We start from the raw sequence: 27,683 nt of genomic DNA on the forward strand, positions 1-27,683 counted from the left end.
CCCTTAGCTTGAAGAAAATCTTACGTATGAGTTGCACTCAAACAAATCTAGAGGGAAAACTCAATAGAAAATCCAAACTTCAGCCTTGGCAAACTCCCTATAATACTTGGGGCGGGGGGACGGGGACGGGGACACCAAAACACAAAAATGTTGGGAATCTATTAAAATGGCCCAAAACAACCCTTCAGGAAATGGATCATATAATGTAGCTTCTATAATCTTTGTGTCTTGATAATTAAGAAATAATCTGTTCAATAGCACTGGTTATAGCTATCATACATCCAAGGTTTGCTTGCACATGTTTTCTTCTCTTTGGCTGACACCTCTGGATGGCAGGTTACTCAGGTATGGCAGCAGCTCTGATCCTTTTGCTGGGCTACATGTTCAGGAATCTCACACAGCTAGACAGCATTATGCACAGAAGTCCTGAATATAAGCAGCAGATATGCTGATATAGTCACATTTGACATATTCCAGAAGCATGGGGTTCATTGGAATGACTTAACAACTGTGAAAATACTGTAATCCAGGACATTACAGAGAAAAAAAACCCAGAAGCTCATAAAGTGGAAAATTATCTAGATGCATGCATTTTGATAGAGATTTTTAATTCTTTGAAGAATGTCATTCAGCCAAGCTGCCAGATCAAGTTAGTCCATGAGATGACACAGGGTCAAGACAGCTGTTACTTACTTATGGTTAGTATTGTTGCTAGAAACTTCACTCAGTATTCACACAATCTTGCAAACCCCGCTTGTCTGTATGACCATCAATTGGCTGTCAGCCTCAAAGAACAGCAAGTCAGTTTTGCATGGTTCAGTACCCAGAAATAGCCAAGAAGGCAACCATGATACCTGTACATTAAAGGTATGCAGTAGATCCTGTGTGAAGCTTGTAGTCTGCTTTACTAAATGGGAAATACGGGTTTCAATTCAATCAGAAGTGAAATTAAGTGAAAACTTATCTTAGAGGATCAAGTGGATATTTCTGTCATATTACTAAAGTTATTACTATTTAGAAAACCAAAAAGCAGAAAGAATACAACTCTCTCATTTTTACTTTTTATGGTGGACAGTAATAATGATACTTACTGAAACTCAGTTATAAATAAGTCTGGCTTTTAAATCTACCACAAAATTATGAAAGAATAATGATTTCAGTATATACATATTTCCAACCGTGAAAACTGATACACAATTGTATAGCCTGTGCCAGAGATTGTGCAACTGATGTACTGTCACGCATAATGCTAAATTTAAATTCCCTGCATGCTAAAATCTTCACCACTACCTTTAAAACAGCATATAATCATAACTCTGTACTCCTCTTTTCATTTCATACAATGAATTTTCCTAACAGGAAAAGAAAGTGAAAAAAGTTTAATTTGCATGTTCATTAAAATATTTCTCTGCCTCCCACTTCTCACTTCCCCACAATCAACTGCTGCTGTTTAAAGAAAAACACACATATGCACATACATTAATATTATTTTGAGTTTTACCTTGTCACCATTTCTTTCTCTTTATTAGAGGCATGGCCTCCACTGCTCAGAGGCCTACTTGCTGCAGATAAGAAATACAGGCGATGATTTTTAAAATACTGATCAATCAAAGGGAGCACAACCTGAAATCACATCAGAAAGAAGTGGTTACCTCAGGGCTTTCTTTACTATGTTCTGTATTACTTTTTGTAAGTCACAACTAAATGCAGGAGATTTCAAATATGTTTTCTGTTTTAAAATCTCTATGTACTTTAATGTCTACTTCTCTTTGAATTTATTTCGTATTCAAGGAACTTAAAATGTCACCAGAAAAGGCAGCAGAAAATGTTTTAGATTACCTCTGGGACTTGATATGTGGGGTTTTTAGGAGGAGTACAAAGCAGAAAGTATAATTTCATTTTATCTCACAATTTAAGATTTTTCCTGTACCACATACCCAGACACAACTTTTGCTGTTCATTCCTTTTAAGGTAGGTTTAAGAAAAATTCACCTACAACTGTCAGCACACTAAAGGCACTTAATTCTAGATGCTATCAAACAAAACTCCCAAAACATTGTCATTCATTAAGGGCTTGTCCACAGAAGTTTTCCTGTTTACTTCATGTGGTGACCATCACTCAGTGCCCATTGCAGGTGTCAGCCAGCAGGACATCCAAAATAAACAGCTAATAAGAAAATCGGAAATTGCTTCCTTTTTGGAGCATGGGTCAAAAGAAGGTGGAATGCTAGCTTCTGAGTCAATGAACTCGGCAAATAGTACCACATGGAAGGACTTCACAGTATCAAGATTACAATTTACTGCAATGATATCAGGGTCAGAAAATGCTGCAAACAGCTACCTTTGCTTCTTCACTAATGAATTCAAAAGGCACTTCAAATATGCAAACACCATACAAGCTTTTACGTGTGAAAGGCATAAGCAGATTTTCTTAATTTATAAAATTTATAATGTTTAAAACCTCAACACAAAAAAGAGAATTGGTCTGACAGGAATATCATGACTTTCACCAAGGGGAAGTGAAAAGTCCTGCACCTAGGGAGGAATAATCTCACCAGCTGGAAAGCAGCTTTGCAGAGAAGGACCAGGGGGTTTCAGTGGACAGCAAACTGCCCATGAGCCAACAATGCACCCTCACTGCAAAGGCGGCCAACAGCATCTTGGGTTGCATTAGACAGAGCACTGTCAGCAGGCCCAGGGAGGTGATTCTTCCTCTCTACTCAGCACTGGAGAGGCCACACCTGAAGTGCTATGTCTGGTTCCGGGCTCCTCAGTACAAGAGAAACATGGACAGACTGGAGAGAGAGTCCAGTGAAGGGCCATGGAGATGATGAAGGAACTAGAGGATCTTTCAAATGAGGAGGGATCGAGGGAGCTGGGACTCTTTAGCCTGGAGAAGAGAAGGCTCAGGGAGGATCTCATCAATTTGTATAAATATCTGATATGAGGGTGTAAAGATGGAGCCAGGCTCTTCCCAGTAGTGCCCCATGACAGGACCAGAGGCAATGGGCACAAAATGAAACACAGGAGGTTCCCTCTGACCATCAGGAAACACTCTTTTACTGTGAGGGTGACTGAGCACTGGCACAGGTTGACTAGAAAGACTGTGGAGTCTCCACCCTTGGAGATACTCAAAAGCTGTCTGGACATGGTTCTGGGCAACCAGCTCTAGGTGACCCTGCTTGAGCAGTGAAGTTAGATGACCTCCAGGCCCTTCCAACCTCAGCCATTCTGTGATTCCATGATGGAGACATCAGCATGGTTTTAAAACAAGGAAAGAAACAAGGAAGGTGACACTGACAGATACACAGCTGTATTAATTCCAATAATTATTGTTCACATTTATCTGCCTGAAGACTGTAAAAGAGAACAATCATCAGAATTAGACTAAGCCAGTAAACAGAAAATGTAAGGAGGTTATGAATAGCATTATATGAGTAGTTGCATATCATGGAGCAAGGAAATAATGAGAATAAGAATATAGTCCTCTAATTTTTTTCACATCTGTACTTCATCCTACAGTAGTTTCAAGCTATTTTTATTACTACTGTTTTTAATTAATAAAATAATGGATTTAACACAGAAAAGTGCAACTGTAACAACAATAATCATGTTCACTAACAAATACTTTCTCACTTCAACTACTTACTAAGTGAACAAAGAATAAGTAAAGATATACTGTACTTTGGCAAAAAACTTGATTTCTTGCTCATATGGGAAGTGCTCTCCTTTGCCTCTGCTGCCACCATCTGCAGAGAGAAGAAAATTAAGCTCACTGTCATATATCCTAATTACAGTCTGCATTTTTCTTCGAAAGTATACACTATAAACAAATAATACTGGTTGTCTTTAGACGTAGATTTAAGATACCACAAACAGTATACACACTAGTTGAAGTGGAGTTTTATGACTACCTCAAGAGAAAAGTTACAGTAAATAAAATGTATAAAGAATAACTACTCAAATCTTCATAAAAGCATAGACATCTCATAGTCCAAAGAGATATGTATATTTTCGTGAGATGAAAATCTGGTCCTATGTTTGTATTTTTCAGTTATCAGCGATGATCTGGAAGCTTGAACTCAGATTCTAATGGAACACCTTTCTCCAGTTGTTCCCAGGAGAAACAGAATTACCAAATTTTTACTACTTACTTGCGGACTTTATCTGAAGAACAAAATTAATGGTTAGAACTACCCAACTGAAATTAAAATTGTTTCACTTCCCCCATTACTACAAAAATACTCTTTACAGACATAATCTGGTACAGCTCCCAGACTATTTATCCTTTATTTATTATCTTCTTTTCACTAATCCACTGAGGGACATGAATGCTATTTGTTCCACCAGTGTTTCTAGTGTTTCAGTATTTATTCATTATAATTGCTGCAGTTATGCCAAATCTATATAATTAAGTAGAATGAAGCCACGATAATCAGGCATTAGCAGAAGTAACCCAATAAGTTATCAAGGCCAGACTCTTGCTACTGTAAGTAACCATAGCATAAAATAATTCATAAATTTTATAATTTCTACTTTAAAACTAGATAGGCTTTTGGATGATCATTGATTTATTCAAACTCCCTGCTGTTCCTGCCATTAATACAGTCAATTACAGCACCTGTGCCTAGACATGAGGCATGGTATATGTTACATGGTCTTGCAACTCCCATGGTCACACGGAAGCTGCTTCTGGCCAGGTTTTTTGGCTTTTCTTGCTCATGTAAGAAGCTGAATTGGGTTACCAAACTTTTATTTTTTTTATCTTTAACAAAAGCAGAACAAGTTAAATCCTTTTGGTCATAACACTGTTGACAAAGCACATGCTGGGTGTTTGTGAAAGAACACTCCTGTTGTGGGAGTTTGTTAAAGAGGTTTCTCTACTCCCTCCTCCAGAGAAGATTTCAGAATGGTATAAATGACTGGTTTAACTTGCTCAGTGAAAAAGGGATTACCTGTGAATAGTAAATATTAATGTATACATGTGAGAGATTATCAATTTGCGCATAAATACAAGGAAGCAGCTAGTTTTCTTTTTCAAAGAACAAAAGTCATTATAAATTTTGGCTGAACAGTTTTCATCTGATAAACGAAAATGGGAAACTGGAATGAACATGGAAACTACATAACTTTCTAAAATTCATCATTATCTTCAACTATAGGAAACTAGAGGGAAAACTCCTAGTCCAAGAATGTGTCATTTTTTTGAAATTTTCTAGTTGTTCTTATAATATCAAACATCCTAGTTAATAACTCTTAAGAAAATGCACAAGGAGTACTATACCAAACTCCAGAATGTACTGATGGGCTTCATCGACATATCTTATAAGTTGCTGAAGGAAACTGTAGGCAAAGCGTTTCTCAATGGAAGGTGTGTCCAATTCCAGGTCCTTAAGTCCTCTGTAAAAAGAAGCAAGTCAATTTTCACACATGCAGAAGGACTTGAAGTGGTCTTACCTCTCCATGTAGTGTGATGACATTTTCTCTAGTAATGACTAACTGCTTATTAACATAAGAATTGTTCTGTGTTTGAAGTAAACAGTACTCTTATGCTTATTTAGGTTTTGAGCAATTTGTTAAGATACAACTCAGATTTCCCAAATAGAAGGTTACAGAAAAATGAGACCAGTCAATCAGATTAATCCAGTACTGTGTTAATTTCTTTCCCTTACTTGTAAGGCATTACTGTCTTATATTTGCCTCCAGGGACTGACTCTTGGGTGAGAGAGTTTTGAAACTGCCAAAGTACTTTGACTTAAACAATCAAACCAGAAGTAAATCTCATCTCCCTCATCATAACTTTTCCCTGAAAGTCTGTTTGTAATAGAAGAACTTTGAATAGCTATGTAGCATTTGTGAAAAATCAGGGGAAAACCAAAACAAAGTGATGGAATTGCAGTTTATCTTTTCCAGTATGTTCCATCACAGTTACCAGTCTGATACCAAAAAAGTGTCTTCTTTCAACAAGTATGAATCTGCAGAGAGTGGTTCTATGAAGTGGGCTGATGTCTGCTAGCAACAAGTTGCCAATGACATAAGCCTTGATTCTGCAGGATCAGGACTTTAATGACAGCACATGAGGAAGCTATGCTTAACCAGCAACACAGTCAGTCACCCCACTGTCAGAGGCACCAAGCACATCAGTACTCAGTTATTCTGCAAGTTAAAAAAGTATACCTACTCAACGTTAACTGCCTGTGTAGTGCATTTTTCTGCTTTAAATTAGAACATTGCTGATGGTAGGGTTCAGTTCCAGAAAAAGAGATTCTGGAACTAAAATAGCTTTGTCAGCTGGCACTTGTAAGGGTACAATAGTGTCTGCTTCATTGAGATTATCTGATCAAGGACCTTCTCAATGCAAAAGTGTTATAACAGGGAAGCCATAAAGAAGAACACATAGAAACACTAACCTGGTAGACAAGGGATAAAAGGGACAATGCTGGAGACAAAAAGTCTCCAGTTACTAATTAATGGGTCATTAAGAAACTTCAGGCACAGCTTTGGAGAGGGCCACCTGGATTTTGCAACTTCTAAGAGGAGGGGACATGAAGAACATGAGGAATTGGAATATTCAAGGCAGGTCAGTGGCAGTACACAAACTACGGATGGAATGTGCAGGGAAGGAGGATCAAAGAAGACCAAAGGGGAGAAAAGACAAAAAGTGGTATAAAAAGGGCAGTCACATCTAAACCCTCATCTGTCAATACAATTGTCTGACTGAGCCCTGCTCCTCACCACTGGAATCTGTCCTATCTTCTTAGGAAATACATTCTTAACTATCTCTTTCTTTAATCTCACTCACTATCCCATGTGTATGTGTGTGTTGCAAGGAATAAGTGCCAGCTACTGGCAAAACCAGTGTGAGTGGATACTGGGCCAGCAACTGGAGTCAGCTTGGGGTGTAGGTGCCCCCAGGCCTGTGGTGCCAGCAACAGGAGTGAATGAGGGCCCCAGCATCAGTAGTTGGAGAGGCCATAGCTTTTGGGAATGTCTCTACGGGTCCTACAGACTTTGAGCCCAGAGTGCCAGCTACTGCAGCGGACTGCCGTGAGTGGATTTGGTGCTAGCAATTGGAGTCAGACAGTGGCAGTGGGGTAAGGCACCCCTCGTCTGTGGTGTCTGCAACTGTAGCAAGTGGGTGTCCCAGTTGCCAGCCACTGGGGTGGCAATGCTGTGTGTCCCAAAGAACAGCTAATGTGGGGAGGCAGTGTCAGTAAGGTGAGTGAGGGGCTCAGCGCCAGCAGCTGGAGTGGGACCATGGGTCACAGGCCATGTGCCTCAGTGCCATGTGCTTGTGTGCTGGTTTTGGCTGGGGGCAAGTGTTTTTATCTTCCCTAAGCCCGGCCTGCTTGAGGGTGCACTAGACCAGAATGGTCACCGTCAAATAAAAGACTGGAAAGAAATGTGTGCAAAGCATACGTGGCAGAAAGTCAAGTGGTAAGCAGACCAAAGAAAACCATGAATCAGATGCTTGTTTGTTAGACAGTGCAGTGGTCATGGGAGCAGCAGGTACATTGAGTTTAACTTGATAGGAAGACCTGCATTTGACTAGCACAGTTGGATGCAGATGCGGCAGAAACTATTTACTAGATGATGGGTGTGTCCAAGTTAGTAATTATTTTACCATCCCTCTTAGCTTTCTACTCCTCCAAAAACCAAAAGCCACTTCTCGCTTGTGTTTAAGTGAGACAGAAATAGAAAGGATTAGTCAAAAAGGAACATGTAACCTTGAATACAGCTGAGGAGTCTTTTGTCATTTTGACAGGGGATTAGAAGAGAAACCTTTGCTGACTGACATCCTTCTTTGCACATCCTACTCCACTGAAGGGAAGTAAATTGAATTACTCCAGCTATCCTTAAAGATTTTACCTAGAATTATTAGATTAGCTGTGGGACTCTATAAATGGGCTAGATTTCGTATGTGATATAAAAGAAAGGAAGTAGGCAGATTTTAAGTAGATGTGCAAGGCTAATGAATTCACAATGATTAGTTAAATCCATCTCTGTGACTGTTTCGTTCACTTACTAACATTCAAGTCCTACAAATCTCAGATATGCTTTCAGCCTCTCCTAGTGACTCACATTTCCTAAGCCATGCTGATGAGGCAGACAAGCCTCCAATTTAATTAAAATTTTATCCATGCTGCATTTAGCAGGTAAATATGTCATATTAAAACCAAAAGGAACTATGCATGTTATTCTGCAGAGAACAGCATGTATATGTACTGAATTAAGAATGTTCTGTTGATTACTACATTTTTTCACTATTATTACATTTACACTGTGAATAGTTAAAAAAATTAATATCATCACTTTTCACTTTTAAAATATTTTAATAACACTACAAATTGAGAGGAGAGGCAGAAGACACACAGACATTCTGGAGAACTCTGCCTGTGCATTCCAAAAACCCTGCTACTACTTCCGTAATCCATTTCTTCCTAACAATGTTCTATATGAAGGAGCTTGTCCTTACTCCCAGGTACTAAAACCTAAAAATAACCATATTTTTTTCTTTTAATAATAATAACAACAACAATAATAATAGAGGCTACTGAGGAGTATTAAAAACCTTCTGTGACACTAATAGTGAACAGAAAATTACCTGGAGACAACATATCCATTAATCTGTAGAAATTTCAGAATGTCCTGTGCTTTTTCTCTGTCCTTGGCTTTTTCTTTGGCTGTGAGTGTATCATAAGGAACAAGAAGAGGATGGTTGCCTCCTCCTACTATGGAAAATCAAGAGAATTAAAAAGCAGTTAGAGTTATCTGTTGACATGGTAAATCCCAACAGGTAAAAGCACCGTCATAATAATACATAGTACATTACAGTAAAATCTAGTAAATAAAAAAATAAATGCACTTTTCTGTTTCTTTATGCAAACCTAAAAAATACTCAGATAGAAACTTTAGACGATGGTGTCAGAATTATGTTTGCAGCCACAACTGCTGCAAGTACAAAGTAAATATGTTGAACCTAAAGCAAAAACTCTTAAAGAAGAAAGAAGTGCTTAAATGTTACGAACATGTATTATAATTACAATTTCATTTAATGCAACTGAAAGTATTTCAATAAATAACATCATTTCATAAGAAAACCAGGATATAAAAATATATATATAAACTTATACAAACAGAGTCCTGCTTTTAAACATTCTGATGACAGCAAAAAGGGTTCGCGGAGTTTAGCAAGATATACGCGTATCTAAAAATGTATTGAAGTGATACAGTTCTACTTTACAGTAATAAATTAAAGACAGAAAATTAGAGTACATTATTCAAATGTGGTTCAGACAACTGTCCAATCTGATCAAAAAAATGCTGCCAAAACAGAGAGGTAAACAGAATAAACTGCATTTGCATTGCTTACAAATAACTGATGTATTGATACCTGTCTGAACGCAGGTAGTTAATTTGGCAGAAAAATAAAGTTGCACTTATTAATATAAATATATGCATAAAAAGCAACATTCTTAGGATTTCACCTGATAAAATCACCATCATATAGCAGAACACAATAAATTCCTATGATAATTACTACAAAACCCCAGGAAATTGTAAGGGTAATGATCAGACTTATCTCAGAAAAAATACTACAGCAAGTCTCCAGTAATAATATTAAAAAAAAAAAAGGAACAAACTCCCTCCAGAAAACATTGGAGACATATCCTTAGGTGGTTTTGTAAGCCACATATTCTAAAATCTTCCATCTGTTTAAGTACATGCAAAATGGTAAACTAGTAGGCAAGTCTGATGGGGTATTTTTTGTTTGGTTTAGGTTTTTTTAGGAAGTACAGCCTTTAACATTGGGATGATTGGGTTTTATTCTAGTATCACAAATGTGATCTAATTCCACCTTATTACAGCTGAAGACAGACATACAAAAATGTATATAAGCATAGTAAGCATACATGCCCTATCTATGGAAATCATTAAGACAATAATAGATTATTCAGTTACAATTAATATATGAAAAGTGTTCAATGAAGGGGAATGACACTGGCGATTTTCAGGTGGCTAACATACTTGAGTAAGTGAAAAGCCTTAAATGAAAAATAGGAGTATTCTGCATCTGAAGTCTGCCTTAATGTCCTGTTCTTGACACATGTATAAAAAAATATTTCAAGACTACCATACGTGTATACTGGAGGAAAAACCCTACACTCTGAGCAGGTTTTGCTCAGCTGACAAATACATGTACTTTTCACACGAAGAAACTCTCCATTAGAAGCCTCTCCTTCGTTGACTATCGCCTCCTCTAGCCTTCTCAGTACTATGCTCCTTTGCACAACACTACAAATATTATAGTGTTCTCATTGAAGTGCTGCTCAGAGGCAAAAATCTGCTTTCAAAGCTGCCAAATTCAGTTGATCCATTTAAATATCTAGTCTTCCTGTAGCCTACAATTTCCCAGACTTAGCCCATCCTGTGGCTACTTATCCTGAAGAAAGTTTTAAAAAAAAGGCTATAAAAATCAAAATAGAAGCTGTATTAAGGAGAAATACAATTAAAGGCATAGAAATTCATAGTGATTTATCAAAGGCACTTCCGGGTTGAACTTTAATTTTTCACAAAACCTTAGCTACTGTACTTTTGCTGGAAGCTTAGAGCTAATAAAAAAGGCAAGCATACAATGGGGGGAAAAAAAAAAAAAAAAAGGCCAGGTTTGGTTCATACAATTAGACTTGACACCTTCGGATAAGAAAAAACCCTAGCTTCAGTCATCTGCAAATGAGAACTTGTGGTTTCTCCAAATATTGTGTCCTCCTTGTGCAACAATAATGTTATCTGCAGAAAAAAACTTAGCTTTAACACAAATAAAGAATTTATTTTAACACAGAGGAAAAACATTATATTACACAATATATGACTAAATTTGTCATTTAGGTAAGCAGAGACCATGGAGCACATGCATTTTTTATGTGGAATCAAGAATCTGCTCTAGGTTTATGTCGTGGTTTAACCCCAGCCAGCAACTAAGCACCACACAGCCGCTCACTCACTCCTCCCCCATCCAGTGGGATGAGGGAGAAAATCGGGAAAAGAAGTAAAACTCGTGGGTTGAGATAAGAACGGTTTAATAGAACAGAAAAGAAGGAACTAATAATGATAATGATAACACTAATAAAATGACAACAGTAGTAATAAAAGGATTGGAATGTACAAATGATGTGCAGTGCAATTGCTCACCACCCACCGACCAACACCCAGTTAGTCCCCGAGCAGCGATCCTCCCGGCCCACTCCCCCCAGTTCCTATACTAGATGTGACGTCCCATGGTATGGAATACACCGTTGGCCAGTTTGGGTCAGGTGCCCTGGCTGTGTCCTGTGCCAACTTCTTGTGCCCCTCCAGCTTTCTCACTGGCTGGGCATGAGAAGCTGAAAAATCCTTGACTTTAGACTAGACACTACTGAGCAACAACTGAAAACATCAGTGTGTTATCAACATTCTTCTCATACTGAACTCAAAACACAGCACTGGACCAGCTACTAGGAAGACAGTTAACTCTATCCCAGGTGAAACCAGGACAGTTTATCCACTTGTCAATTCAATATATCATATGTACAGTTCTTAGTAAACACCCTTTCAGATCTACTTGCCAAAAAAGAAGTAATTCAAATGAAATCAGAGCCCACTGGGCAATAGTCTGAAAGATTAATGCTAGAAGAAAATGTATTAATATATTTACAAGCTTTGTTTGATATATTTTAATTGGTACACTCAGTACTATCAAAAACTTCCAGGCACAAAAATCACAAAATATTTAATTAAGAATAGATACTTTGTTGTTTCTTTGTCACTTTAAATTTGCTGTTCCTTTTTTTTTTCCCCCAATCTGTTTTCTCCAATACATGACCTAAGCTAATCATAGAGATCTTAAAATACTGTAAATACTTATAGTTAATATTACCTTTTGCTTCAAGCTCCATTTTCTTTTTCTTTGCCCATATGTTATGGTAGTTTTCAGCCATCATCTCGGCCATAGCCTTAGGAAAATAGAGAATTTAGTGGTATGTGTTGCAACAATTAACCCCCATGAAGGACAATTAGGACAATTTTCTGGTTGATATAAAATAACAAGTTTTGTTCTCTGGGAGGCTCAATACAATCACACTGTAATGGTTTGCTGAAAACAAGAGTTTTTATTGAAAAACTATAATATAGAATTTGGGTAGTATGGGTATACGTATAGGAATTAGGAACCTAGAGCTGAAGAGAAAACTGTTAATTTGAAAAAGGAGGAATCACAAAGAGGAGTAGTCTGGAAAGAGTACTGGGGTGTCAGACAGGGACTTGATTCTCAAAACAATGCCAGCAAGAACCCCCTGAAGGCTGTGGTAAGGGAAACAAAACCAGCAAGCTGGAGGACTAAATCAAGATTGTTCCTGCTGGCTGTGGCAGACTGACTATAAACCCTGGTCCAGGTGCATACTCATTTGTATGAGCACACTGTCAAAAGCACCAACCATTTTACCAGAGACTCCATAGATGCAGCCACAGTTTTTTATTCAGCATGAAATTATTCTCCAGTGTGCACAATAGGTAAGTAAATTCTTCCTGTGAAACAAACTCTTTCAGACTGGTGAACTAGAAGCTAGACCCCAAACTAAGCAAAACACAGACAAGCTCTCCAGTCTCTAACTAGTAGGAACTACTATTTCAACATGGAATAACTTTTTAAACCCACCTCTCCTGTCCTCCTAATTGTATACACTCTAGTTGTATGCAGTGGTGGAATTTTCTGTAGATTTCACTTTTCACTTCTTTCATAGACCTACAGAAATATTCCTCTCATCTTCAATAAGGGTTTTGAGTAACCAGTATTTCTGAATATCAACTTCGTGATTTGGGAAAATACTCATGAATTCAGATAACAACTTGAAACTTGTCAGCCATATCTTGTTTGTCTATAGGACAATCTGTTTCATAAACTTTTCTCCAGTGGATACATTATTACACATATCTCTCCTGTATGGTAGATGCCTTCTATCATGCGCACTCTGGTCCTGGTGTTTTGATAATCCAGATTAGGACCTTGGAAGAACATAGTGTAGTCTGGGTTTTCTTTCCTTGGAAAGCAGGGTGCTATGAAGATGGTCTCAAAGCAAGACCTAGCTACTCATGGAGCCAAGATGTGACCACTCAAGACCAAAATGTGAAGCATTTCCCAGACTGACAGTTTTAGACACGATCATGACCCTGCTAGCACAGTATATGCACAGGATGATGTAAACATTAAAGCACCAATTCTTACGTTCTAGTTAAAAAACAAATCAAACCAACAACTTTGTTCAAACCAGCTAACTCTTCCCAGTAATTTAAAACAAGATTGAGGAATCTAACCCTGAATTCTAACTTTAAAGATACTAAACAGTAAAAAAAAAATCAAAATTACACACAGTTCATTTTTAAAGCTCAGAACTCATTAATATCTAACATGTTTGGATATTTCCTGAACGACAGTATCAGGACAATTAATACCTGAAATTGCATTTTAATTGAATTTGCTTAGCTTTTACATAACAGATTTTGAAGCTGGTTTCAAAGAAGACCTCTCTTCATAATTGAGGACAAATTAATCATAAAGCCATCCAGCTCTGCTTTATCGCTGAGGGCTAGAGAGCAAAAAAAAAAATTAGTGACAAATGTTTGAGGGTATAGCATAAAAGAGTAAACAAGGGAGTAATAGAAGTTCTAATGCCATTTCTTTTGTGGTTTGTGACAGGATGGTTACTTTTGTCTGGTTTTGGTTTACTGCATCGTAATACTATGATGATGTTCACATAAAGAGCTGTTTCCTGAGTATTAAAGTCCGCACAGTCTTTTGACTATGCTGAGTCTATACAAATGTTAAATGATGTAATTATAATGAAGCTGTTGCATTATTTTAAGATAAGAGTGTAATGATAGAAGTAGTGTTTTTCAATTATCAGTTTTATTAACTCTTTGGAATAATCAGCTATCTGTTGAATGTTTTAACGCAAGTACGATAGTTAATTGGCAGCAAATTCTTGTTATTGTAAAGCTAGTCAGCAATATACAATGGTTAGAAATATAAAACTGGAAATGACAAGATAGGAATCAAGGAGGTGAAATCCAGTGTGAGAATTTCATCAGAGGCACAGTATAGTATATACTGTACAGTTAGCCAATTCCTTACTGCTGCTGCTTGTTTCACTGCACTATGACAGAGCTCAGTATGGGGAAACTTAATCCTGTGCTTCAGAAGTTTTTTTGCAGGCAGCTTTGAACACCATGTTGCCATCACTAGACTGGTACAAATACTCATGCTAATTTAAAACTATATCTAGTGTGTGTCTACATAATTCTGTAACCATACTCACAGTAAATTAGTAGACTGTAAAAACTAGCACCATACTCCATCAAACACCATGAAAAAAACCCTAACTTTCTAAAGACAGAAACATTGTTTGTTTATTGCTTAAAAAAATATTGTCCCAAATACCAGCAATCCATGGATAGATCTGTCAAAAATCCTACCCCCAACTTCTTCATTCTCTATTCTCATAATATTTGTTGTAACAATGGGTCCTGATTCTTATTTCTTCAGTTTAGAAAAAAAAAGCAATGACGAAATGTTTTGGGAAGACAGTGGAGAAATGAATGATAAACAGAAAAAAGCTGATGGTGCAAGCTCTTCTAAACAGGATTCTCTTCAAAAATGACAGATGTTCACAAAGAGACCTGGGAAAATCAATCCAGGACTAAAATAAACTTTGACGCTTTTCAACATGAACCATGTTTTTTAAAGCGACAAAGGATAAAAGAGCAATGATGAAAAAAAGAAAAAAAAAAAAAAAGAAAAGAAAAAAAAACCACAAAACAATCCCAAACCAAAATCAAAGCATATCAAAGGAAGTAACATAAGGCACCAAATTTGTTTAAAATAAACTAGAAGAAAAGAAAAAAAAATTGTAAAAACAGGGTAGGCATATTAAGTCTTTCTGACTTACATGTAAGTCTCTGGAGAGGGTGACATTGCTCATGTCAATCGCTCGAGGAGTGTAACCATGGGCTGTATCTACAGAGATCTGAATGACAAACGTGCAAAACAGTGGAGTTATACAAGCATTTGATATGAAGTTACCATTAACAAGACATTGAAAGTAATGAAAGAACTTAAGGAAAAAAGTCACTTGTATATCTCTAGAGAGCAAAGGGAACTTATGTAGCCCAACGAAAAATACACCAAGGGTGGTAAAATTAAAGGCGATTTAGGCAAAGGTCTACATATTTTGTTCCCAAAGACAGACAGCCATCAGACACAAATCCCCTCATTCAAATGCAAATTTCATGTGAACTTGTTTAAGACTTGAACTCATTGTGGATAATGCTGTACTAAAGTTATGATTAAATCTCTGCATTTTCTAGAGATTTTTTTTCTCAGCAGGCTAAATTTCAGACAATCTAGTTTAAGGTGAATTCAGGCAAAAATCAGATTTTCAATTTGGTTTTTCAACGCTATTTATACATGTAGGAATAGAATATACTGAATACATATCTTTTTGCTTCAGTCCCTCCTCCCCACTTAGAAAATATCACCATTTTGTCTTCCTTTCTTCCTACTGCATAAATTTGTCACAGGTTTGCTCATTGTACATTGACACAAATGTTTGAAGAAGGATAAACAATGGTGGAGGTTCCCTGGATGGTAACCCACTGATGTAAGAAATGTGGCTAGAAAAGAGGCATTGCTGGGCTCTCCTCTAGGGATTCTGCTGTAAAAGATACATGTCCCTCACAGGTATATCTTTTAGAAAGAATAGTGTCCAGAATTTTGTTTCTATGTCTGATATTATTTTCTTATGCATGTATATGAGCATGTATAAGGCCTAGAAGTTCAAAGGCCTCCTTTCAAAAGGCAGGTATTTTTAATAGAGAATACCACAAAGGATGTACATGCAGTACACAGTAAATAAATACTGATAAAGTATTGTTTTCTAAAGCAAACAATGCAAGCATTGTTACTTTAACATGAAGGTACTGATTAAATATGCTTAAAATTTCTCAGCTAAATGCAGGAAAATGCGATTTTGTACATATATATGATGACAGCACAACACATTTTAAACACAGATTGAGTATTAATATAATAGTGTACTCTGAAAAACAGAAATATTTTAGGCTTCAGAAACTCTTCTAGAAAAGCTATAAAATTTCATTACAGTAAGGGAAGACTGTAACTTAGCTACAAAAGCTGGTTTTGTATGTTCATATAATTTGAATCTCAGCCGTAAAGCTATTCATTCTAATGAGCTTCTTATATATATATATATATAAGTATATATATAAGATATAAATATATATATAAGCTTCTTTTATATATATATATATAAGTATATACGAATATGTCTGTCAGTATAGTCTTTGGGGCTAGTATTATAAACACCCAAAAGTCGGTACATTTGGAAGTCAAGAATTTTGGAAGACAGAGTGTGCAAACTATAATGTGTAGTTTAGCCCAAGTGCTAAATCAAATCACTTGATATACACTTATTAGTGTCTATTATAGAGTGGAGTGGCAGGTTCAACTGCTCATTTTTCACAGGTGTATCACCACTCACACCTGTAAATAGTGCAGAGCTGAGTGGAGAGAAGAGAGAAAGATTTTTACCCCTCCATTTTATTTCCCCCCATTGGTTTGACTCCATGTGTGTTTGGGTGAGTGAGAAAGAGATTTTTTCCCCTCCCCAGTTTAATTGCAAAGTATATGGAGCTCTAAGAGAATACAGTGTCAGTATTTCCCCATTTTATCCTTAACAACATTTTGATTTGAGAGGGCTATTCTAAAGGAAAAACAAAAATTCAGAATTTTGGCTGTCTATAGATGTAAACTTTATGGTGCATTAACATTGATGTTTGTATTAATTTTTCTTAAAAATAGAAATAAAAATAATTTATATACATACCTTTATTTATTTCTTTACATGCTTAAAGGCATAAATAGCCACCAAATTCAAAAAACAGCTGACTAAAATGATATTAGTACTCAATATTAATGCATAATCACCTCCTGATGTAAATAATTCTCTTAAATAATGTACTTAACTTTAAACCAAGTGAGCAAATACATTCCTATTTCAGTTTTGTACAATTTTTTTGAAAATGTTTATTAATTTATTACTTTGGAAAAGGGAAAGAAAGTTCCAGCTTCAGTGAATAGAGAACCACACCAATCTTCAGAGTTGTACAATTGCTTGTAAAAAAAATGCTTTCACATATTTTTATGCTACAGGCTTATTTCACCACTTGTAAAATCAAAGATTGGAGAGCAGATTTCGCATGTCCTATTTTAAAAAAAGTTTTTAATAAAATGGCTTACTTGACTGGTTTGAGATATGCGACGTGTCCGATTATACAGTGCCATGGAATCTCCCTCCCGTGTTCTTTCAATTCGCCATCCCCATGCCAGCATAGTTTTCAGCGATTCTTTGATTGGCCATCGATAAATTTCTTTCTCCTGGAAGAATGCACATGCAATAATTGCCTTGTTTATTATGTACCTGTACAGAGCAAAAAATAACTATTGGGCTTTTGCCTGGTTATATTGAGATGCAAAGAAATGTACTGAAATCAGCCCTTATGGCCCAGGGATACTGCAAAGAAGCAAATAAATCATATAAGATATTAAAAAAATTATTTATTATTTTAGAGGTGGGCAGAAAATTCTGGCCCTGCAGGAAGCTGCTGATCACAGGGACAACCATGTTAATGGCACGCTCAGATATGAACTCAAAGTTTGGAGCAGTAATTACCTGGAGTAATATAGTGTTTTGTCTGCTACATGAAACAACAAAAAAAAAATCATAGACTCATAAAAAAAGTCTGTGATGGAATGGACCTCTGGACATCATCTGGCTCAACATTCTGTGAGGTCAGATAAGCTAACCTAATTGGGCTATCAGTGGTTATTAACATTAGGTTCTCTAGGGCTTGCCATGTCACGCCTTGAATATTTGCAGTGCGGGTGATCCCACCACTTCTCTGGACAACGTATTCCAATGTTTTAAGTTGTCAAGATAAGAAGGATTTCCAGAAAGCATTTCTGCTGAAGCAGCTTACACCCATTGCCTCTTGTCCTGTCACTGCATTCCTGTGAAGAGAACATATCCATCTTCTCTACAACTAGCATTTAGGTACTGGGAAACTGAGATTATATCCCTGTCAGCTTTCTCTTCTTTAAGCTGAACAAACCCAGTCCCATGAGCCTTGCTTCATTTATCAAGTTCTCCAGCCTTCTAATCATCTTCATGGCCCTCTGCTGCAGACCAGACAAAGCCTAAACCTAAGTCTTCACTAAGCAAGTAGGCATTCCTGTATGACCTTACTGTAAAAATATACTGGCAACATGACACCTCAGTTTCACCATAAGTTATGCCACGTAAATTCAGACATGAGAGAAAATAGGTTGAGTGGCCTATTTATTGTACAATAAAACTCTTCTATCTCTTTTTGAGATTTTGAGGAAAGCAACAATCACACATCAGGTGACATACTCCAAATAAATTTTTAAAGTGATGCAAACACAAGCCGATATTTTCACAGTGAATGAAGCAACCTTTTGATCACCCTGGATCAAGAATGAACAAATTCCTTACCTTTTCAGACAGTAACTTATATTGTTTCATTAATGGTTGCACTTTTGCAGATTCAGAATATGTTTCACCATATGTCCATCCATTGGCAAACTGAAAACAGTAATAATAAGAGAGGAAAAAAATGGGGAGAAGCAAAAAAATTATGAAAAATCCTATTTTTATTGGTACAAAGGAACCGAACAATGCTTCTGCAGAGCTGTTCTCTTAAAATTTCCTTTCTACTATTTTCTCAACCAAAATTTATATTATCTACACATAATGAAATAAATTATGTAGCATGCAATCTTTTTGAAAATTAATGATTACACAAAGCTAACATTTCAATATATTTTTCTTTTAAATATTTATATAGAGCAGAATACTGTGCTACAGTTGAAGAACTGTTTTTAGTACTGGACACACAAACTGCACAAAGGAATAAAAACCCTAAAGAGGTTTTCTGGTTAAAAAATTGAAATTTCAAGTCAATAAACCTCTTAAACAACTAGCAAGTATATTTATTCAAAAGTCAACAATAAAAATAATGAAATGATGAAACACTATTTTGAAATACTCATGTGCACTTACAGAACTTTCCCTCCAAATGCATTTCAGAAAATATAGGTTTATATCTTACCTATGTAACAACTTGTAGCATTATGAAAAATAATAATATTCAGAGTAAAATGTTTTTTAAATGAAATAAAAAAAATAAATAAAATTTTAAAAAATCAAATAAAAATTCTGATTTTGCTTTAACAGGAATATGGATTTTACCTTTTCCATTGACCATTTGTCATGAGAGTGTTCTGCATATTTGTTAATGAAATATTCTAGCTTTTCAGGTATTGTAATGCTGAAAGTGAAGAGAAAAATAGCCATTATATCATACTATGACCCATAGTTTCAGAAATACGGTGGTAATTTATTGCACATGTCCATTATAAACTAAGTGTGCTAACAGTCCTTTTTGAAACAAATAATCTATTTTATATATTCCTATAAATTTTATTATATGCTTGAAGCACTACAACTTACAGCAACTCAAAAGTTATATGCTCAAGGCTTTATTTTGCCAACACCCCAGTGAATATTAAAAATATTAAAATCCTTATTACAAATAGAAAAAACAGAAATAAATACACTGATCCTTCAAGAGCTGTACAAGACAGTGCACAAGTTAAGGTTTCTTAAGCGGTAAAGAAAAAGCAACTATCCTTAGTCAAACAAGCACTACAGACAGAATCCTCTTCGAAAAATAATTGATCAAATATCAGTATTTTTCTGCATCTGCATTCCTAGGAATGGAAGGGAATAATTGCTTCTTGATCACTTATGAAATAGCAGTATCTTCCCTCCTAAGACAAAGAATTTTGGCAGCAAAAGTGTTACGGTGCCATCTACTGCAAAGTAGAAGAGACTGGGTTTTAATCTTCAGTCATAGGGTGGGAAAAAGAAGAAATGTAAAACAATGTTATGTCAAGAGCAACAGTTTACAAGAGCCTAACCACACACAAACGTCAGAAAACATTCATCCAGCACGCTTTTTATTTTTTTTTTTTTTATCATTTGGAAGTATGTATTTCAAGGGGAATTCTTCTAATGGTATAATACTTTTGAATAGTTTCAGAAATGCAATAAATTGACAAGTACAGTAATGTCATATTATCTATAGCTTCATATAAATAGGTCTAGGACTAGTAAGTAATATGGTGCAAGATTTGCTTGTTAAAAGAATATAGGATAGGTTAGAAGTGACACTAATAAAAGCAGTGCTTCCTTTGTCTTGAATCATCACAAAACTGTTGATTCCTATGACAATGAGATGACTGACGATTTAGGTAATGTTAAGTAACATTTTCTGAGTTTTTCAAATAAATTCTAGCTACCTACAATTTTCATCTGAAATGATACCAGATAAAGTCATCTTCAATTAGTTAAATCATAGTATAATATCCTTACTAAGTTTTGTTAAATCTTTATATATCTTATATATATCTTAGACAAATTAATTTTAATTGTCACTGATGTAATATCTATATTTCAGTCTAGATTATGGCTTTTACTACCATATTTCGATGTGCATACATACACAAGCATGCTGTAACAAAGATATCAATCTACTGATGGCATTTTGTTCTGAATGTTAATACAGACAGAAAGCTCACAAAGGCAATTGAAGCAAATGTCTTACAAGAGGTATTTTACAAGATATAGTGCATTACCACACTGCTGTAAGACTATTCTATACAAAGGAGAATGGGGCACTGGCTGTAGCCAAAAACCAGGGCACAAAAATACCATTTAGATATGTGTTTTGTCTGGCTAATGTACTTAAAAGAGCATGGGCAGAGCCTGACTGCCTAAAGACAAGGAAGATCTTTCTGCCCAATTCCCCATTATTAATAGTAAAAAGAGATTATATGAATGCATGATCATCATCACCATCATGTTCTGTAGGTACACTGTCATTCACACACACCGGAATTTGTGTCTTGGCACGTGTTAATAATAACAGGGGTGACGTAGACTAGCCTACTTTTTCTGCTCCTAAAATCATGCTGGTTTGTTTGCAGCAGACATACAAAGGTAACTGGACAGTTCTATCTTCAGGCTGAAAATGCATTAAAAATGTTCTAGGTTGACCAGGAAATTAGTTATGTAACTGAATATTTATTGCTTTATATGATTTAAAATAAGTACATAAATAAAAAAAAAAAAATATAAAGTTCAGTTCTCCATTTTATCTAGAAGATAAGTGTTCAGAAGAGAGTAAAAGCCTTAAGTTCACACAATAACCAACAACAGACTCCATCCCTCTTTTACACGCTTGTGATAAAAAAAACCTAGTTGCAACAAAATAATCCCTTACTTTGATGTATCAACAGGTTGAGGATTAAAGTTCCCATCTGAATCCATTGAAGACTGTTTTTCCATCATATTGACATAATTTGATTCCATATAGTCTGGAGGTAAGGCCCCTGCAACTGCGCTCAAACAAGGCAAAGCCAATTTGAACAGTTCTTGTTCATACTTCTGTGGAACACACAGGGGATAGGAAGTGAGTAGTGACTGAAAAGTATCAACATCACTGCTGAAACTGATACTAGCCATATGTGAAACCAAGCAGCCACAGAATGGCTTTCTTACTTAGTGTGACATTGAATTTTTGTTCTGAAAATAAAGGAAACTGAGTGTACAAAGCATATTATACACTATAGATACAGCTAGGATCAAGTCTTGCTCTTGCTGAAGTAAATGGGAAAAGTATTGACTCCACCGAGAGCAACACTAGGCATTTTTCAGATGTCTGGGAAGAGAATGTAGCACAGGAATATGCATAGCATTTCTAAATACCTAGATTTGAAATGAAACTCATGAAATTTTAAGCATGCTGTTTAACAATACTCACAGAATGAATAATAAATACATACCAAGGTATATTATTAAACTTTTGTCCAACACAGAATTATTCAAAAGTGATGAAACTACAACTACTAAGAAAGGGACTATGGTTTAAGGAAGGATAGTGTGTGAGGTAGAAATGTGCAGCTTTCAGTCAGCTGCAGATGCTTGAATTTGCTTTTAGGGCTCTGAAGTGTAGTTGACCTGTACAGATACACCTCAAGATTACTGCATCAGCTATACAATTTTTTTTAATGAGCAGTCAAAATGGTATATCTACATTAAAGCAGAAGCTATAAGAGGAAGATTTAAATTTACTAAAGGCTATATTATTCCCTTTAAAGTTGGATAACACTGTGTTGTTAAAAGCTGGGTAAAAATGACAGATTAAAGAAAAAAGGTTACACAGTAAGTCTTTTACAGTAGGAGATGGATATTAAAATTAATTACCTTTTGAGACAAAGCATCAAAAATACCCCAGAACAACTTTCTGGATAAATGAAGTTCTTCTTCTGAGGCAGCACCAAAGTTACCCCATCCACCTGGCAAACAATAATACTTCCAGCATCTTTCATAATGATTTGTCAGCAACTAAAACAGAACATATTTTGAAAGCAAAAAAAATATAACTGTTGATGTTCTTCCATTCTGGCACTTGACCATTACACAGACAGTGTCAGAAAAATTTCTAACTTTTATCAAGAAGCCATGTTGTGTATCTATTCTTTAAATCATTGGTGGATATACACACAGAATGAGCAGTTCTTTCTTTTAACATTGGTGGCATATGCAAAAAGCATGTGACAGGATAATTTTCCCCAACACCACAAGAACTCTGACAGCTCAGCTGAAGACAAGAATTCACCTCCATCTGTGTGCCACTATTCCAAACGCTGCTGCTTGGTGGGTAAGATAGTAGAACCATGATTTCACCTAGGTCCCCATTATTATTTACATGTCTGAGAGCTATTCAACAATAACTCTCCAGTGTGACTCTTCTGTGGACTGTAAAACCTGCTATCGGTCTACCTTCCTGCTCTCTATTACAATGAGCAGAGGAGCTTTATCCTTGCTCCCTCTCTTTCACTAAACACATATTTCATGGATACTTTCTTCTTAAGCGATTACAAGATTCCAGATTATCAGGGACTCAAATGGTGCAAAGACCTGCTACTAGGTATCTGCACTTCTGTCAGTAAAGGCAATCCCAAACAAATAAATTCTGGCAATAGCAAAGTATGAAAACCTAGTCCTACTCAGGGGCAGATTTCCCTACGACACAGAATGATTGTTCTAAAAAATTTAGCTGGAATTTTAATTCAGAGTTTATTTTAATGGTTCCTCAGAGAAAAAGAGAATTGTTTCACCATCAAATTGCAAAGCATGTTGGCAAAATATTACAAGTCATAGTCAGTAAAGAGCTGACAGGATTCCCTTTTTTCCAGTCAGAACAAATGCCAAAATGGAAAATGCAGATATTCATAACGTAACTGTGCAGAAATAAAAATAGGCATCAAAAAAAAAAAAAAGTCCTGATGTGTTGATAACCAAAAATATAACCTCAATTCTGTGCAGTTCTGATGTATTTGTCATGGATCAGAAAAAAAATACAATCCATAGAATGCATTTGTATATCTTCAGATTTAAATAATCTATTATTATCTATGTACTATTTAAATTGTCAGATGATTAAAGAAAAAAGAGATAGAAGAATTTACATGCATATATAATGTAAAAAGACAGAAGTTTTATTATTCATGTAGAAATAAAGGGCTCTCAGAAATATGGACTCTGTGTCTAAGATGTCTTTGAAAATTTTTTTTCAAAATAAATTCTACTACGCAATGGCCAGACTTGAGTTTTAAATCTAGCCAAGAGTAAAGTCAGGTTTACTCTTAGACAAGTCCTTGATGAAGCACTGAATGTGATTTAAGAGGAAATAAAAACAAGGCAGACCTATTCCAGAAATTTCACACCAAATTACACAGGAAAAGCATCACAGATTTGAATTCACATGCTGCCTAACCTGAGGTAATTTTTAGTTGTAGAAACCAGCAAAGGTATTCACAGTAGATAGTACTCTATTCTGATTTAGCCTTCGTGATTTCCTCCACTCTTCCCATTCAAAATCACATTTTCAGATGCATGATTAACTTGTAGCTGTCTCTTTAGACTACTATAACCTGTTTGCTATAAGGAATACACACAGTACTTTCAAATCAGAAACACGTTAGTAGATATAAGTAGGAGTCCCTTATTAAATCACTGAAAATATGTCAGTGAAACCTTTGAAGAGTTCTACTTCTGTTTTCAGATAAAGAGTTCACTTTCCTCAGAAACTCCTATTACTTGTTTAGGTGTCAACGGACAAAATCATTTGCCCATGCTACCACCATGGTTCTCTTCATACCTATATTCTCCCAAAACCTGAATTGCCAAAAGGATCTAATTATTACTTCCTTCCTGTTCAGTTCATCAATATGGGAAAGTCACTGCAGTCATGACTCTAGGATCAAAAAACCTGCTGTCCTAGATGAAAAGATCTCAGGGAGCTTGGGTTGTTCTTTCCTGCCAAAAAAACCTGAAGGACCATAGCCACGCAGGGAGCGCCAAGTTACTATTTGGTTTTTGCAGCACATAAAATATCATAATATATTAGAAAGGTCCCCTTGAGGGCACTATACTAAATTATCAGCTGCTTTCCTCACACATCGGCACTAAAGAATGGCTGCTCTGGCATTGTTTGAGCACTTCTTGGAGGACATAACCAAATTATAAAATCCTTAGCAGGGGAAAGACGACCATGCAGCAGTTCCTGGCTTTGAGACTGATGATTTAAATTCCTCATCTGAGGTCAGAGACCATAATCTGGCTAGTAGAAGCCTGCGTAACTCTGAGGAGTATTTTGGCAAAGAAATGGGATGTAAAATGCAATTAATCCTGATACGTGGCTTTTAAACCATAAAGAAACATTAAATAATAAAAGATTAAATATCTCATTCAAAATTGTGGTGGGAGAGCCTTAAAAAGGACTGCTGAAAAACAGCAGTAGGTAAGGTGGGAAATGATATGTTTCTTAGAACTGCTGATGAAGTCTGAGGAATCTTTAAGGAATGTGTCATTTCAGAAAGGAAAAAAACACATTTTTCTTGTGCATTAGGAATCAGAATCAAAAGGTATGGAGAAACCTTTGGGGGCTGAAAACAAAATGGAAGATTGTTAAAAAACATGTATTGCTTAGATTTCCAAGCACAAACCACAGAAAAAGAGTCCGTTTTCCAAGAGCAAGGAGAACTAACACAGAGGGCAGAAGTTAGGGTACATACAGACTATCAATTGCTATCTTCCTTTCTGCACTGGATTCTGCCCCCTGCCCCCAAGGGTTTTTCTATTCTGTCTCCACATGGGCTTAAAAAAAGAGGAGAGAATTAAAGGAGAAGCAAACGTTAGACACAGACTTCATAATTCTCTATGGATGGATGTAAATTAGACTGAATTCCTGCCGAGGCAGCAATTTATCATCAAGAACTATGGTCTTAGATTATTGCAGAGTGGAGATAAGGTTACAAGATAGAGAATATTCTCCATGCAAGTATTTTCTGTTGCATTTTGTTACAAGGCATGCTGTTGAATACTAAAACATACTTTTACCTTGAGAGGCATCTTCGCATGTTCATTTAATAGAGGAACATCAAATACTAATCTTCTCAGCAAATGCTGCATCATGGAAGGCCGCAACTGCCTAAAAGCAGACAAACCACATTAAAAAGGTGTACCAGCATAGTTTCATGTAAATAATGAATAAATACATTAAAGCAACATGTCAGTTCTATGCCATTAAAATTCTTCAAATTCATAAAGTAATAGGATTTTGCTTGTGGCACTAAAAAAATATGTCCAAAAGAAAGCAAACAAGTGCATACCAAAGAAAACCTTCTGAATAAGCTGCAAATCAAATGCTTTAAAGAAGCAGAGAAAATATGTGATCTATAGACAAAGAAAATCAAGGAAAAATAAACCTGAACGTTGATATTGTGTATTATGATCACCATGCCCATGAGAAACAGCTATAACATTAATTTCTTGTAATCTATCTCAATGCCTCTTAAAAATATCCCAGAAACTAATAAAGACAGAAAAGCACTAACTCTTTAGATGTACTAAACAAGATACGCAGCAGTGGGCACCAATTGGAAGGACAGAAGAAATAGGTATAGCATGTATGTTAGAATGGCATGGACATTAAACCTTTCCAGATAAATAGCAAACACTGGTCCATTTTATTGGTTCTTATCAAAGTAATATATATATATATAAAATGGTCAATGTGATATAGTTTATAAAGAAATGCTATACAGTACCTTTTTACAGTACTATAATATCAATGTCTGTCATTTCTGAACATGGTTCCACATTACGCAAAAAAATCATGGTGAAATATTCAAAAAAACTGTGGTGATTTGAAAGCCTAAATGTTGCTAACTTTAATTGGAAATTGAATTCATAAGTGCCTAGTCATCTTCTGATAATTGATCCTGTAAGCTTATAAAAAAATTGGATGATAATCAACTGGGTTTGAGACCGCAGATACCCAGACAAAATTTGTCCCATAGCTGTCAATAATGAGGTATAACAATACTAGTCATTGATTAGGATATCAAATGTAACACAATGTAAATAAACATCTCCATAGAACTGTATAATCTGATCATCAACCATACTGCCAATCCGTACAGCTAAAAGTGTTTAAGAGGCGCTTCAGCGTATGCACAATTCTACATTTCCAGAGCTTTGTCTTTTTGCACTACATCCTCTTAGTTAATTGCCAAGGTTTTAATTTTAAAAACTCTGTAATAGCAAAATAACTGAGAACTGCGTATGCGTGTTTAATAATAGTTGCAAATTGAATATAGTGTATTTAAAAATATCACAATCATCTGCCAGAAAAAAAAAAAAATCTTAATCATGCTACTGGTGGCATAGTTCTGCACTCCTGTATTATATCAATTAGCATTCCTGTACAGCCAGGAGTAGTTTCTTACCCACAGATAGACAGCAAACACTCTTCAATAGAATCTCGCTGAGCTTTGGTAAGAGAGCATCCCTTTGAGAGTCTGTACACAGTATGTAATAACGAATCGATGAGGGAAGCATGGTGCTCTGTGCCAGCAAAAAGAGGAGCACATCTGGTCAACAGAGGCAAGACTGCTGTGCAAAGGTACCGATTCAGAGCCAAAGCCATATCCGTAGCACTTAAAGCAGCCTATGAATTAAATGGGAGAAAAATTAGATTTGTCTCATCAATGTTGTTACAAACGAAAAGAACTTGTTTGTTTTTCTTTTGTAATAGTTATAAAGAGGGAAATGTCCAAAACACACAAATGAGGATTTAATACCTACTGGAAGCTGGATTCCTAGCTGCCTTTCCTGCTTCTAAAGTCTCACAGCTGGTTTTTGTTTTGTTTTTAACAAATGAAAGCATAAACACTAAAGGTAGCCATTCAAAACCAAAACAATTTTCCAGACTATATTAAAGTATGTCATAGCTGCTTAACAGAACACTCCAAAACCAGGTAATACCAGTCAAGTCTGCATTCACAAAATTCAGTTATGTTTCTGTGTTACAATCAAGTCCAGGTTCCAAGTCAGAAAAAAAAATCCTCGCCTGCTCTT

General features: G+C 36.0%; 1 protein-coding gene across 4 annotated transcripts in view; it reads right to left on the reverse strand.

The window, feature by feature from the left end:
- The window catches only part of RYR2 (ryanodine receptor 2), a 452,105-nt gene that overhangs the window by 104,622 nt on the left and 319,800 nt on the right, over positions 1-27,683 (reverse strand). For all 4 annotated transcript variants that reach the window (XM_049830593.1, XM_049830592.1, XM_049830591.1 and 1 more), the window contains exons 49-61: positions 27,053-27,273; positions 25,662-25,752; positions 22,461-22,601; positions 21,478-21,641; positions 19,383-19,461; positions 18,627-18,716; positions 17,351-17,488; positions 14,982-15,059; positions 11,918-11,993; positions 8,606-8,732; positions 5,285-5,400; positions 3,685-3,749; positions 1,502-1,623 (exon numbers count right to left, since the gene is read on the reverse strand). In XM_049830593.1, the coding sequence (XP_049686550.1) occupies positions 1,502-1,623; positions 3,685-3,749; positions 5,285-5,400; positions 8,606-8,732; positions 11,918-11,993; positions 14,982-15,059; positions 17,351-17,488; positions 18,627-18,716; positions 19,383-19,461; positions 21,478-21,641; positions 22,461-22,601; positions 25,662-25,752; positions 27,053-27,273 (1,508 nt within the window). The remainder of the gene's footprint in view (positions 1-1,501; positions 1,624-3,684; positions 3,750-5,284; positions 5,401-8,605; positions 8,733-11,917; positions 11,994-14,981; positions 15,060-17,350; positions 17,489-18,626; positions 18,717-19,382; positions 19,462-21,477; positions 21,642-22,460; positions 22,602-25,661; positions 25,753-27,052; positions 27,274-27,683) is intronic.

Source organism: Accipiter gentilis, chromosome 28 (assembly GCF_929443795.1).
Source record: "Accipiter gentilis chromosome 28, bAccGen1.1, whole genome shotgun sequence".
NCBI lineage: Eukaryota > Metazoa > Chordata > Aves > Accipitriformes > Accipitridae > Astur > Astur gentilis.